The sequence below is a fragment of the Melopsittacus undulatus genome, chromosome 8 (assembly GCF_012275295.1).
Source record: "Melopsittacus undulatus isolate bMelUnd1 chromosome 8, bMelUnd1.mat.Z, whole genome shotgun sequence".
Lineage (NCBI taxonomy): Eukaryota > Metazoa > Chordata > Aves > Psittaciformes > Psittaculidae > Melopsittacus > Melopsittacus undulatus.
In genome coordinates, this window is record NC_047534.1 from 7758046 (window position 1) to 7771147 (window position 13102).

At 42.6% G+C, this 13102-nt stretch overlaps 1 protein-coding gene across 1 annotated transcript; it reads left to right on the forward strand.

The window, feature by feature from the left end:
• Positions 1-563: 563 nt before the first annotated feature.
• Positions 564-10443, forward strand: LOC117436563 (ubiquitin carboxyl-terminal hydrolase 42-like). The gene is made up of 16 exons (XM_034065357.1): positions 564-748; positions 1318-1544; positions 1890-2090; positions 3103-3213; positions 3362-3464; positions 3625-3692; positions 3838-3908; positions 4446-4528; positions 4900-5011; positions 5614-5754; positions 5968-6064; positions 6531-6673; positions 7373-8104; positions 8488-8576; positions 8702-9319; positions 9897-10443. Exons 1-16 carry the CDS (start codon positions 564-566, stop codon positions 9910-9912), a joined length of 2997 nt encoding a protein of 998 aa, XP_033921248.1. The 3' UTR covers positions 9913-10443.
• The last annotated feature ends 2659 nt before the right edge of the window (positions 10444-13102 follow it).

The window sequence follows — 13102 nt, forward strand, 5'->3', positions numbered from 1 at the left end:
GTTGCCGTGAGCACAGAGTCGCCGCTCGCTGCTGCGGTCCTGATTCCCGACGGTGCTCGAGGTGCGAGACTGGGGAGCGACAGCCGGGGTGGGGAGGGGAGGGCAGGGGAGGGCAGAGGGAGGGGAGGGGAGGGGAAGGGTGGGGAGAGGGAGGGGCGGGGAGGGGAGGGGCGGGAGGGCGCTGAGGCGGCGCGGGGCTGCGCCTGTCCCTGCACAGGGGTTGCGGCGGGTCGGAAGTGCGGAGCGGGGCTGGGTGGGAGGGTGAGGTAAAGTGAGGAGGGCGAGGCGAGGTGAAGCGAGAGATCCCTCGAGCCGTGCTCTGCCCTCGCCTTCCGCGTCAGGGTCGGTTTGTTTTGGCTGTGTTTGAGCTCTGCTTGCTCCCGAGCGCGGACATGCCGCGTGCCGCAGCGGTCCGGGAGAGCGGCGGTGCCAAAATGCTTTTAGGGACCAAAACCCGTCGGAAAGGCAGAGCGGGCGGGAGGGGGTGTGGGGGGGGTGGGCAGCGGGTGGGTGCTGCAGGCTGGTGACGGAAGGCCGGAGCAGTTCCATTTGGAACCGGTACTATGACGTTAACCGACTTGGAGAGCTTCTCTTGCGCCCCGGGAGCAGACCCTCAGAGCCCGGTGAAACACTGGGCAGCCGCGCCTTGGGAGAGCAGAGAAAGCCCTGTGCGGAGGGAGACCACGGTCCTGAGGCGGACACAGACCCCGACCCCGGAGTTGACAAACTGGGACACCTTTGCTTCTAGGTAAGGTTAAAGTGATCATTAACTGATACTGGTTTCCTGGGTTGACAGCTGGATTATTTTTGATGAAAGTAAACAAGCGTGGGGTGTGTGTGTATGTGTGTGTGTTGGGGATATTCTTTATTTCGAGTTTTTGTGTGTGTGTTTGGTTGTTTGTTTTTTTTTTTTCGGGTGGTTGGTTTTACTTTTTCGTTGTTGGTTTGGTTTGGGTTGTTTTTTTCTTACGGTAGTGTTGCATTGTGGAAGCATAGTTTGCAATTTAGAGACATAGAAGTGCCTTCATGTCTTCATGTCTACCAGTAGTAGTTTGGTATTGCTCCTTATTTCTACTTAGGTACTTCTCTGTCTGTTACTGTTTTACAGTCACTGCTGCAAATGTTTGTTTTGTCATGAGACAAAGGCGTAATCCCTACTCCCCACTTAAATGCAGTTTCCTGAGTGGGTTTTTTATTTTGGTTGTTGTCGTTTGGGGGTTTTTTTATTATTTCTTACCAGCTATTTAGTTCTTCAAGTTATTTCTTTGATACTGAGTGACAGCATTTCCTTCTGGAATGCTTCTTGATATCCTTAAGTCAACCAAAAGTTTTACCTCTGTTACAGATAAGAAGGATGAAGATACCTTCAGTATTGAAAAAGCTGGCCTTCAGGGGGCCCTACAAAGGGACTGCCAAGAAAACAAAAGCACACACTGTGAACTTGGGTCCAGTACCAGCCGAGGAAGATGCAGAGAAAGTGCCGAGAGGTTCTGTGTATTGTAGAACCTCTGAAAAACCTAAGCCTTTTGGCCAGGAAGAGTTAAGTAAGTGTGTCTTCTGTCCTTCCCCCCTTTTTTTGTTCTTCAGAACAAAAACCCCCAAAGTTAGAAAACGCAGTTCTCATTTGTTGCACTGATCTAAAACAGGGTTGTGATGAATAAAGCCTTCAGCACTAGGCTGCAATTTTGTGAGTCCCCTAAGGCAACTGAAGGGACTGGTATTGGAAAATCTCTCTTACTTTTCCATCGTTCTTATAATCTGTTCATCACGTGGTTTTGCGCTGTGGGGCAGACCTGGTTCTTCTGGGTGCTCCTGCAGAATGCTCCCTTTTAAACATCCTTTTCCAAACAGAAACAGTAAATATTTTTTGAAATGTAATTTTCTTGCAGTTGTTAACGATGGAATTGCCCCACCACAACGAATCCTTTTTCCACCTGAGAAAATTCGCATGGATTGGCAACAGCCACTGAGTGTTGGAGTTGGACTGCAGAATATGGGCAATACGTGTTACCTTAATGCTACTCTGCAATGTCTGACGTACACACCTCCTCTGGCCAATTACATGCTGTCTCTTGAACACAGCAAGTCATGTGAGTACTTTCTAACATTATTATAAATACGTTGGACAGCTGCAAAGGTAAAAGAACAAGAGTGATTCTGTGGAGAAAACGCGTGGCTTTCCTGTTTTACCTGTAGAAGCTGGCTTTGAACGCGATCTTCGTGGTGTTTTTCAACCTAACCGATTCTGTGATTCCATAGTTATTTAGCAGGGAGCTCGGAATGGCATATAAAGTCTATTTGTTCATTTAATGCACAACGGTAAACTTGCAAAGAAAGACCATTTCTTTCTTTGTGTGAATAATGAAGTACGTTGTAAAGGAAGGCATTTGATGAATATTTGGCATTTGGGTTTCCTGCTGGTAGAAAGGTGGTAAAATTTGGGATGTTGGCATCGTAGCTTCTTTGTCTCTGCAGCCTAGATACCGTAATGTGCTAATATGGCAATAAATGACATGTTCACTGTGGACCCATTAAGAAAGCCCACACCCTAGAAAGCACTACGAGCTCATTTCTGCTGACCTGAAATGGAAATCTGTGTGGGGCAGTATTAAAATTCAGACTGTTTTTTTTTCTAGTTAAAAATTTGTATTTTTTAAACCTTTGAATTTGCGTTCTTCGCATTTCCATGGTACGCTTGAACTGATTTAGGCACGGGAGCCTCTTTTCGTATCCTTCCAGGTCTGTTTTGACAAAGGTACATGCATGTTTTTTGGTTTGGCGTCTTAATGTTTATTCCTAGAAATTTAACTGTGTTTGTTTGACATAGATAAAATGTTTCCAGCTAAGAACCCTGTTGTTGCAAAAAGGAGGGCGGAAATACTTGCACATACCTTCCTTTAACCTTTCCTTTCCCCCAGAGGATTCTTAGCTCTGTGTCATGTAGCTCACCTCAGAGCAGTATGCTGAAAATCACACCCATTCTCTCTTAGCGCTGTGTCATCAATATCAGTAGTGTTTCTCCTGGATATTGTTTTTTGGTTTTGTTCTTTTTTGGTAGCAGAGCTTCTTTGACTAGACTGTGTTGCTTCTTTCACTCTTCAGGTCAGGAAAAAGGCTTCTGCATGATGTGTACATTGGAAGCTCACATTAACCAGGCCCTGCATCTCTCTAAGAAGGCTGTCAAACCCATGTCTGTTATCAATGGCCTTAGAAGTAAGTCATTTCCGATGGTTTTCTTTTGATCTATTTGGTAACTTTTCAAAGCACTATTTGATGCATAGAAATGATTTTGATACTTTTAGAAACGTGAGTTTTCTTTCATTTTCTGGGAGATAAATATAACCACCTTCTTATTTATTAGGAACAGGAAAGCATTTCCGCTATGGCCGTCAAGAGGATGCACATGAATTCTTGTCCTTCACCGTTGAGGCTTTGCAGAAAGCTTGCTTGAATGGAAGCACCACGTACGCATAAACAAATTATTTAAGCTTTAAATGTTCTCTGGCCCCTTTCACTCCTTTCTTTACTATACTATATTAAAATGAATGTCCTTAGTAAAAACTGTTTGAAGAGCTAACTCTGAGCCTCGCATCACCTGAGGTCTGATTGATAATTTCTTTCCAGGTTGGACACATCTTCTCAAGCCACCACACTTATTAATCAAATATTTGGAGGATACCTAAGATCCCAAGGTACTTGTCAAAAATCTTCCTGTCCTTTGAACTGGTCTGTGTCTGTTTTGTCTGTAGTAAAGGACTTTGTACTTCGACTAAAGTAAAACGTAGGAAGACTTCAAATTTGTCCAGTCAGTGTTAAGCATTTGTATTTTGATTCCAGTAAAATGCTTGAACTGCAAAGCCGTTTCTGAAGCGTATGAACCATTCCTCGATATTACTTTGGATATAGAGGTAAGGTGTTTTGTGAATATGGGTCGAGCTGTATAAGGACCTGTAGAGCTTTCCAATTAAAGGCATTTTACTGAAAACTGTACACTGCTAAAAGGTAAGAGCTTGGTGGTGGATGGGTGTGGATTGGAGTTTGGTCTTGTGTGGAAGGCATGTAGATGCTCTTCACGTTTGCAGTGGGTTTAAGCTGTCAAACCAGTAATTATATCGACACAAACACCTATACTCTCACGCTTCTCGATTATTCTGCTCCAGCATGCGTCTATCGTTAGGCTGATGGGTTTGATTGTTCTCATTATTGGTGCCATAGCAGAGCAGAGATGCTGTCTGTGGCACTGCAAACTTTATTTCAAAGTAGCATCGTTTCCACAGGAGGTAAATGCTCAGCGTACTCTGAGGTTTCTGCCTCCTTCACAGCGGTTGCCGGTTGACAGTAGGTGACTTGAGGATGAGCTAGCAGGATTCTCTCGGTAACTACCAGGAAGTGTTTGAAATTTTGCATTTCCAGTGACTTAGGGCTCTACTTTCTTATTCATCCAGACTGTTACATCTGTTACCGAGGCTCTGGAACAATTGGTGAAACCTGAACAACTGGATGGAGAAAACAGCTATAAGTGTAGCAAGTAAGATTCTTACTAATTCCATCTGAATATAAGAGAAAGCGTTTCATGTATCAGAGGAATATTTGGAAATAGAAGAATTGTGGCCATTAGCTGATATTAGACTTTTATTCCTAGTGCTGCCTGCACTGGGGCTTATTAGCCTTCGTAAGCGTGAGGTTGCACGCAGAAATATTTGTGTGGCCAGAAGTTAAAGGGGATGTCTGCTAAATAGTAGGGAGCTGAAGCACGGAGCTAAGGACAACGACTTGGGGTCGGAGGCAACATTAGTGCAGCATATGGGTTCATAGGCCTGTGCGAGAGATGAAAACTTGTTTGAGTTTTGGGAGGAGGAAGCATTTGCTTTTCAACATTTGTCTGTGCTTGTTTTTAAGGTGCGAAAACATGGTTCCTGCCTCCAAGAGGTACACAATACATCGCTCCTCCAAAGTTCTCATCATAACGCTGAAAAGATTTTCAGCTTTTACTGGTGGCAAGATCAACAAGGTATATATTTGCAGCTGTAAAGCATCTTTATCTTGTTGGAATGGGAGATTTGCCCAAGAGAATAGCATTTGAAACAGGGCAAGTTTAGATTGGAAGAAATTCTTTACTCTTAGGGTGGTGAGGCACTGGAATGGGCTGCCCAGGGAAGTTGGGAGTGCTCCATCCCTGCTGGTGTCCAAGGTCAGGTTGGACAGAGCCTTCCTTGGGTGGCATGGTTTAGTGGCAGGTGTCCCTGCCCATGGCAGGGGGTTGGAACTTGATGATCTTAAGGTCCTTTCCAACCCTAACTATTCAATGGTTCTGTGATTTAAAGGTTGTTAATGTTTGCAGGCTGTAACTTTAATAACAATAGTCTAAGTAAAGTCAATCTAACAGCTGCGGTTTACGGTAACCATAAGAGTATACCTCACTCTTAGAGCTAAATCTGCAGAAAACAGTTCTCTGCAGCTTCAATTATTAAATGCTGTTTCTGAGACTAGGTACTTTGAAGTGAATCAAGAATATATTTGTGTGATCCTAGCCTGTGTTTTTAGAAGGGTTTTTCTCAGGCTGTTCCATGAAGTGTTTCAGGGTAATTTTTGAATCTTCCTGTTTGTGTTTAGGATGTAAAATACCCTGAATATTTGGATCTTCGAGCATATATGTCCCAGTCAATGGGAGAACCACTCATCTATTCTTTATATGCAGTTCTTGTTCATTCTGGTTCCACCTGCAATGAAGGACACTATATCTGCTTCATAAAGGTGGGTATCAGCTTGATTTCTAACAGGGTAAAATCATCCGTGCTGCTAAAGAAAATGAATGTTACTGGCAACCACCATTCTGATGGAGAAAGGTTGAATGATGGGTTCTGTTTGATTTGTTTGGTAGGTTTTGTGCTGTAGTGTTCTGCCTGCGATGCCATTTGGACAACATGTATTTTGTCTGAACTTTTTTTGTCTGTCTTGTATTTGCAGGCCGGCAATGGATTTTGGTATCGAATGAATGATGCCATAGTGGAGCGTTCTGATACCGAAACGGTTCTCAATCAGCAAGCTTATTTACTTTTTATATCAGGTAATACCAACTACTGAATCTGTTCAGAATATATTTACTTTCCTCTTACTGATACTTTTCTTTTTCCCCCAAGTGTTTTTCTTTCTGTCCTAGGAAAAGTGTACTGTTTCTGTAATTCGGTTTGGTCTAACCTGAACTTACCAGTGACATTTAGTGTCTCTCATTGCTTGGCCTTAAGCTGGTGTAAGCTTGTGTATGTTGCTCTATATATGCTCTATGTAGCTGGCTAATACAGAAGAGGAGAAATTACGCCATAGATGGTGTAAGGGTGAGTTGTTGCTCTGAAAAGGATAGTCACTGCAGGGAGACCATTGTCTGTGTTTTAGTTTGTAGTCTTGGTTGAGTCTTTTATATATGTCTTCTGTGTCACATCATCTGTTCTTATAAAATTTTAGATGGGGGTTTAATCCAAGAACAGGCTGAAAGAAAAACTCTAAACTGAGATCACTGCTTTTTTTTCCCCCAAGGCGCTATGATTTGACACTTGGAGAAGGTGGCTTTTACTTACCAGCACCGTCTTATCCCCGTTCATTCCCTGGTCAACCGGGGTCTAATAGTAAGCAGGCCGGATTTATGGGACCACAACTTCCTCCTCATATGATTAAGGTAATTTGCAGGGAGCAAATAATGGCACCAAATTGTTAAGGTTGTTTTCTTTTGATTGTGGGGGGAGGGGGGGTACTGTTTTATGGCATCTGAGTTCTATTTTCCCTCCCACACTGCAGCTTTCTTCACAACCATCGGGCAACAGCCAGAATTATTCCAACAGTGGCTAATCCTAAATTGTGCAGCCATGCTACTTCATTATACTTCCAACTCAAAGTGCTTTCTAAAGCACCGAGAGCTGCTCTTCTGAGACACTTGAAGGAGTCTATTAATTCTTTGATGATGATGATCGTAATAATAATAATAATCACAACAGGCAAAGATCACTGTCCCTCAGTGTTACCTTGGCTGAGAGAGTGAAAAGAATTTATCTTGGTCCTGAGTACCAGAGCAATTACTGCAGTGTTTTCAGGGAATGTTTAAAGGGGAAAAGAAATGTATTTGTGAAGTGCTTTAGTCAATGTTAAGTTGTTTGTGTGGGTTTCAGAAATGAGGCTCATTTGATACCAAGATAGAGTAAACCAAAAGCAGCAGGAATTAGAAAAACTTGTTGGACTTTGGTTTATATTGGAAGTGGGGTGTTTTTCTTCTTAGGTGATGAGGCAATTTGTAGAAATACTTAGTAGGAGAATGTAATGTTTTAACAAATGCTGTGTGATTGTACATATTCATCTTGCAATCTTTTCTTTTTCGATACAGAATTCAAGTCGTTTAAATGGAAATGGACCCCTAAAAGAGGATACAAATCCTGTTGGTACCACCATAAAAAGGCCATCTTCCGCTCCACCAACCGCTTGCATTCAAAACTGGGCAATGACCAGTCCTTCAGCTACGGATCCATCAAAAGCCCAGAAGGTCACTCTCAGTCTTCATAACAAATTGCCTGAGTGTCAGTCTGTGTCACAACCTGGCTGTCTTGCCAGTGCTTTGGAGAATGAGGATCTCAGCAAGACCGTGCCTTCCTCCACAATTACAAACTCTTTCAGAGCAGAGTCTACCTCAAATGCATCTACAGTGGCAGTTGCGGCTAACATTTCCAAACAGGAAGTTCCTGATGAAATGTCTGTAGAGCCAGCAGTGAGTCCAAGTCCTGCACTCGGCTCCGATGCTACAGTCCCTTCCAGTGCGGAGTCTTCAGGAAAATCTGAGGCTTCGAATGGCGTGTTTAAAATGAACTACAAAATATCTTCCAATGGAATTGTAATTTGGCAGGTGGTCGGCACATTGCAGAATTCCCGTTCTTTCTGTGAGAGTGCTGAAGAAGAGAGATCCCATCCTGAGCTGCCACAAAATGATTCACTAAATGGTGCTATTAGTTTAGACATTGGATCTAAACAAAATGGACTGAAACTTGATGATTTTGCTTGCCAAGTCCAACCTGCTAAACCTTCTGAGATTTTCTCTGCTGAAACAAATGGATTGCTTGAAGCAGTGAGTTACTTTTGTTTCATCTAGAACTTCTCACCTCTGGTGTGCTTCGTATTCAGGAGCATTAAAATGTTCCTAATTCATGTGAAATACTGTGAAAACGCACAGCACAAATTTCATCGTTAACAACTTTGTGCTATTGTCCCGTTAGAAACTGCAGAGCTGAACGGGCATGTGAGAACATGTCAGCTTCAGAAAGGTTCAGCTGAGATAATATTTCATCAGTTTCATAAATATATTGGGGGGGAAGGGGTGATGTGTGAAATAGCAATAGTACATATGAGGCAAATTGATCTTGCTTAATAAGTAATGAGGAAATTTTGCAAACAGTTTTCTACTAAAGGGAGTGGGCTTTTTGTCTCTTAACGTCTGCGTTTTAATTGTAGATACCTGTAGCTGAGTCACCAGTTCCTCAAGAAATAATCTTAGAATCCCTGGCCTACAACCGCCTGAACAGGTCGTCAGAGAAAACAAGGTAAATTCAGTATACTCTGATGAAAAAAAGATTTCATACAAGTTTATCATTGTTTTACCCATCTAGTAGTACTATTTAATAGAAAGCTTTGAATCAGTACAACAAATCCCACACTGTACATGTAGGGTTGCAGATGTCAGCGCCGAGCATGTATTATTCTCGTGTGAATTACAAGCAGATGCCTCAGGAAAATGTTCTCGTTATAGATCCCGAAGCAGAGAAAGAACAGAACAAAACAGGAATAGATATTACCCTTCCAAAGCAGAGAGAACATGGAGCACGGAAAGGCTCTATCGAGATGAATCACGGAGATGGGAAAAATGCAGATATTACAAGGATTATTCCTCTGTTCCTGGAACGGAAGATGGCAGAGAGAGGAAGTACACTCATTTTGATAAAGACTTTGACAAACTGAGTCAGTTCTACAAATTACATAGCGATTATCATTGCAAGAGCAGATGGGCTCACAACACTCACTGCAGAGAGGAAGGAGCGCATGACTTGGACAGCCACAGAGGAAATTTCCATCCTTGTTCACTACCTCAGCAGCAGCCTGAAAAACACTCTGGGGAAGGGCACGCACCTCCACCTGCCTCAGCTCATGCACAGTTTGACAACTCTTTCCGGGAAAACGAAAAACCGAGGCTTGGCAAGAGGAAACATGGCGACACAGAAGGAAGCAAAAGCGAGGTGGAAAAGAAACGCTGCCAGATAGATGATAAATATCAAGGGAAGGATTCCAAGTAAGTGGGGATTCCAGCATAATCTGCATTTTTTTTTCTTAACTCTTTTCTGAATGTTTGTCATGCCTGCCTTTTCCCCATTGTTTCTAAGTGATTTATATAGGATATGTCTTGCACCCCACTACACAGGTCAGGGGCATTAGGATTGTAGGCGTCAGAGATGTGTAGGCGTAAGAGATGTTAACCGATAAACACAGTGATAGAACTCCACTTTGATCCACTGCTTGCAACACAAGCGGGATATGAGGGCTGCGAAAAGCAAGTTGTTAAGGCTGGAGAATTTTAGTATTTCCTCCAGTCCATAGATGTTCATGAACTCCCTCTTGTGGAAGGTCTGTCTTTAAAAGTCATAAATAAATGGGTCTGAAGTAGGAATTTTCACCTTAGCATAGATTCAAAATGCAGTCAATTTGGATGTGGGGAAGCTACCTTCTCAAGTCCATCCGATCATATAGTCACAGAGCAGATGGAGCTGTGTGCGGGCTTAAGACTTCTCTTTCAGAAGCCAAACCACTGAGTCATGGTTTGATGTTGAACGGCATGACAGGGAGTGACATTGCTTTCTTTTGTCTTTCAGATGCAAAGCTCACTGATGGAAGCCTTCAATACCCAACCTAAGCCTACCAACAAAATCAACTGATTCTCATCCTCAATCCCAACTTTTTACCTTCAAAACTGTCAACTCTTTACCTTCAAAAATGATGGCTCTTTACAAGGAACTCGGCATTACCAATATTGACCATCAAAACTTATAATTTATTATCGAAACATTTACCATGAGGACAAAATCCAATCATAAGTGGTGCTTAACATTTCTGCACAGAATTTTACCATGAAAGACTTTTTTTTAGTTTTTAACTTGAGACTTTGTTTTTTAAGATAATCCAAAAGTGTGGAAACTTTTTACAACTGCTGAACATTGTAAATTACCACATTGTGTTCTCACAAGTGTGAGATAAGGCCCTGGAATAGACCATCTCAAATGCTGCTTATTACAGGCTCAGGTTGACTTTATGTTATTCATGTAATGTTACTCCAAGTTAGACACCTGGTGCAAGAGCAACCAGGGATTACAAAAATTGCAACTGACAGTCTGTATATTTAATTTAAAGACTTATTTAAGATTTCACAAGTAGATTTTTTTGCAAGAGCTTCATTTTCTTCCCTGTTCTGTCAGACACTAGGAACTAATGTACTTGACATACGAGTTATATTCAAGATCTGGAAGAAAATCATCTGGTTCTCAGCATTGTGAAACAACAGATATGCAGTTCTGAATGTATTTCTCAAGATGATTTGTAATACTCTTCCATATGTTTTTATGACATTTTCTTAATATACTGTCACTTGTCTGAAGTGTCAGTTGTCTGGTTTTGTCTCTCTAAAGTGGCTAGCTAAAGACAAATTCATACTGTGATTTTAATTTTTATTCTTAAATGCTATCAAACTGTGATGCACTTATTATTCACTGGTCCTGCATCAGGAGATGAGTGGGGAACCTGTATTAAATACAGTTCATCTGAATAATCTGTCTGGTTTATACAAGCTGTGTTGTTCAGAGATGTCTAAAGTTTGATCTTTGTTTTTTTAAAGATAAAAAGCATTTGCCCCACTGTAAATGTATAGCATGTACAATTTATATAGTATATAAATACAGCAAAGTTAAAATGGATTTTTACTTGAGTTTTACTGGAGTTATTTAAAATGCAGTATGTCATGTGAATTGACAGCTTTCAGAGTGTATTTGATGCTCAAGAAATTAGATCTTTCTTTCAGTGGTAGGTGAGATGATGCTGTCGCTGTGACCCAGAGAAGATCAGTAACTTGGGATTTCAGCTGCCTAAACAAGAATGCAGAAGGCTTTCTCCTTTGGTGTTAAAAGCTTCCACCACCAGGCAGGAAGCTGGGAGCTCATCAGTAGCTTTTTACTGTGTGTGACACTAAACCAAAATCCAAAGGAGCAAGGTTAATGTTTTAGTAAATACTTAAAGAAATATTTTGGTACGTGGAAAACCCCATAAAGCCAATCTATAAGTGTACCCTGCATAATGTTCCTATGGCAACAGTTCTCTGAAGTTACATAAAGTAACATGACAAATAAACCACACACTGTTCCTGTATCTGGCTTTTTCTTCTTCTTTTGTCCTCTGGCTCCATGATTTGGTGTCTTGTCGTTGATGAATAACCTCGTCACAGGTGTATCAAAGGAGTTTCAGCATTGACTGCTTGTCATGGTTTAAGCCCAGCCGGTAATTCAGAACCATGCAGCCACTCGCTCACTCTGCCCTTTCTTCCACCCTGCTCCCGGAGGGTTGGCGAGGAGTATCGAAAGAATGCAAATCCCAAGGGTTGAGATAAGAAAGTCCAGTAACTAAGGTATAACTCAAACCACTACTGCTGCTACCAATAGTAATGATGAGGGAAGGAACAAGGGGAGGGAATATAAAACTAAAAGGGGAGAAGAAAAACTAATAAAGACAAAATGATCTTCAATACAATTGCTCAGCACCTGCCAACCACTATCCAGCCTGACCTCAGCAGCCATCTGGGCCTTCCAGGTATCTCCCACCAGTTCATTTCCTGGGCATAACATGCTGTGGTATGGAATACCCTTTTGGCTAGTTTGGGTCAGGTGTCCTTTCCCTGCTTCCTCCTGGTTTCCCGTGCCCCTCCTCACCGGCAGAGCATGAAACTGAAAAGTCCTTGATCAGCGTAAGCATTACTTAGGAGCAACTAAAATATCAGTGTGTTATAATACTGTTATCAGACTAAAGTGGAAAACAGCATTGCAGCAGCTACTAAGAAGGAGAAAAGTAACTCTTACAGCTGAACCCAGGACAGTATCCACCCATGGAATATCCATGCCATTTAGGTCATGCTCAGATCCCATTTTTTTTTTCACTATACCATTGCTTTTTGTCTCATATATACACGCACACACAAAGAGAGATACCATTCCTTTGTCCATGGACCATCCCTATAAAGTTTGCTGGATTCACTCAGTCCACAGTGTCAGGCTCCATCTCTTGTAACAGCCTCTCAGGGCAGGAGAGATGGTATGCTGGGTTGGGTTGGGTTGTTGCCTGATGACAACACCACTGAACTCGTATGGCTGCTGCTGAGCTTGTCAGTTTTTGTCAAAGTTCATTCTTTGTTGGGATGATGGTCAGAGGGAAGTCAAGGTCAGTCAATGCTGACCTGAGGACAGTTCTGTTGCTGCTGCTGGCTTTCTTATGACTTCATTCTCCACTGACGGTCATGACAGCACATATCTTCTTTTCAAAGCCCAGAGTGGTAGAGATGAGCATCTGGCTTATAGGCTATAGAAGTGTTCTACAGCAGGCAACAGCTTATGAGTTCATGGACTGCTTTCCCCCTAAATTAATCCCCCTGAGGTACACACTGGACTTCCCCATGTTCCCACGTTACCCACCCAGGTTCCTGAGCAAAAGCAATCCCATGAGTGGGTTTGCCTTTACCTGAAGGAGGAATAGCCCAGACTGTCTTCCCCAGCAAATTCTTTATGTGCACCACAGGAACTTTATCCCCCTTTACAGTATGCAAAAGTTCTGACTGGGCTGGGCCAGCCCTGTTGGCAGATCCCCTGGTGCTGACCAACCAGGTGGCTTTTGGTAAATGTGTATCCCAATCACAGAATCACAGAATCCCAAGGGTTGGAAGGGACCTCAGAAGATCATCTAGTCCAACCCCCCTGCAAGAGCAGGGTAACCTAGAGTACATCACACAGGAACTTGTCCAGGCGGGCCTCGAATATCTCCAATG

Excerpts from the sequence above, each read along its gene's own strand:
- LOC117436563 (XM_034065357.1), top strand. The coding sequence starts at position 564 with ATGACGTTAACCGACTTGGAGAGCTTCTCTTGCGCCCCGGGAGCAGAC. Across the intron at positions 4,529-4,899 it reads AACAGCTATAAGTGTAGCAA|GTGCGAAAACATGGTTCCTG; the intron begins GTAAGATTCTTA and ends CTTGTTTTTAAG. Across the intron at positions 6,674-7,372 it reads TTCCTCCTCATATGATTAAG|AATTCAAGTCGTTTAAATGG; the intron begins GTAATTTGCAGG and ends TTTTCGATACAG.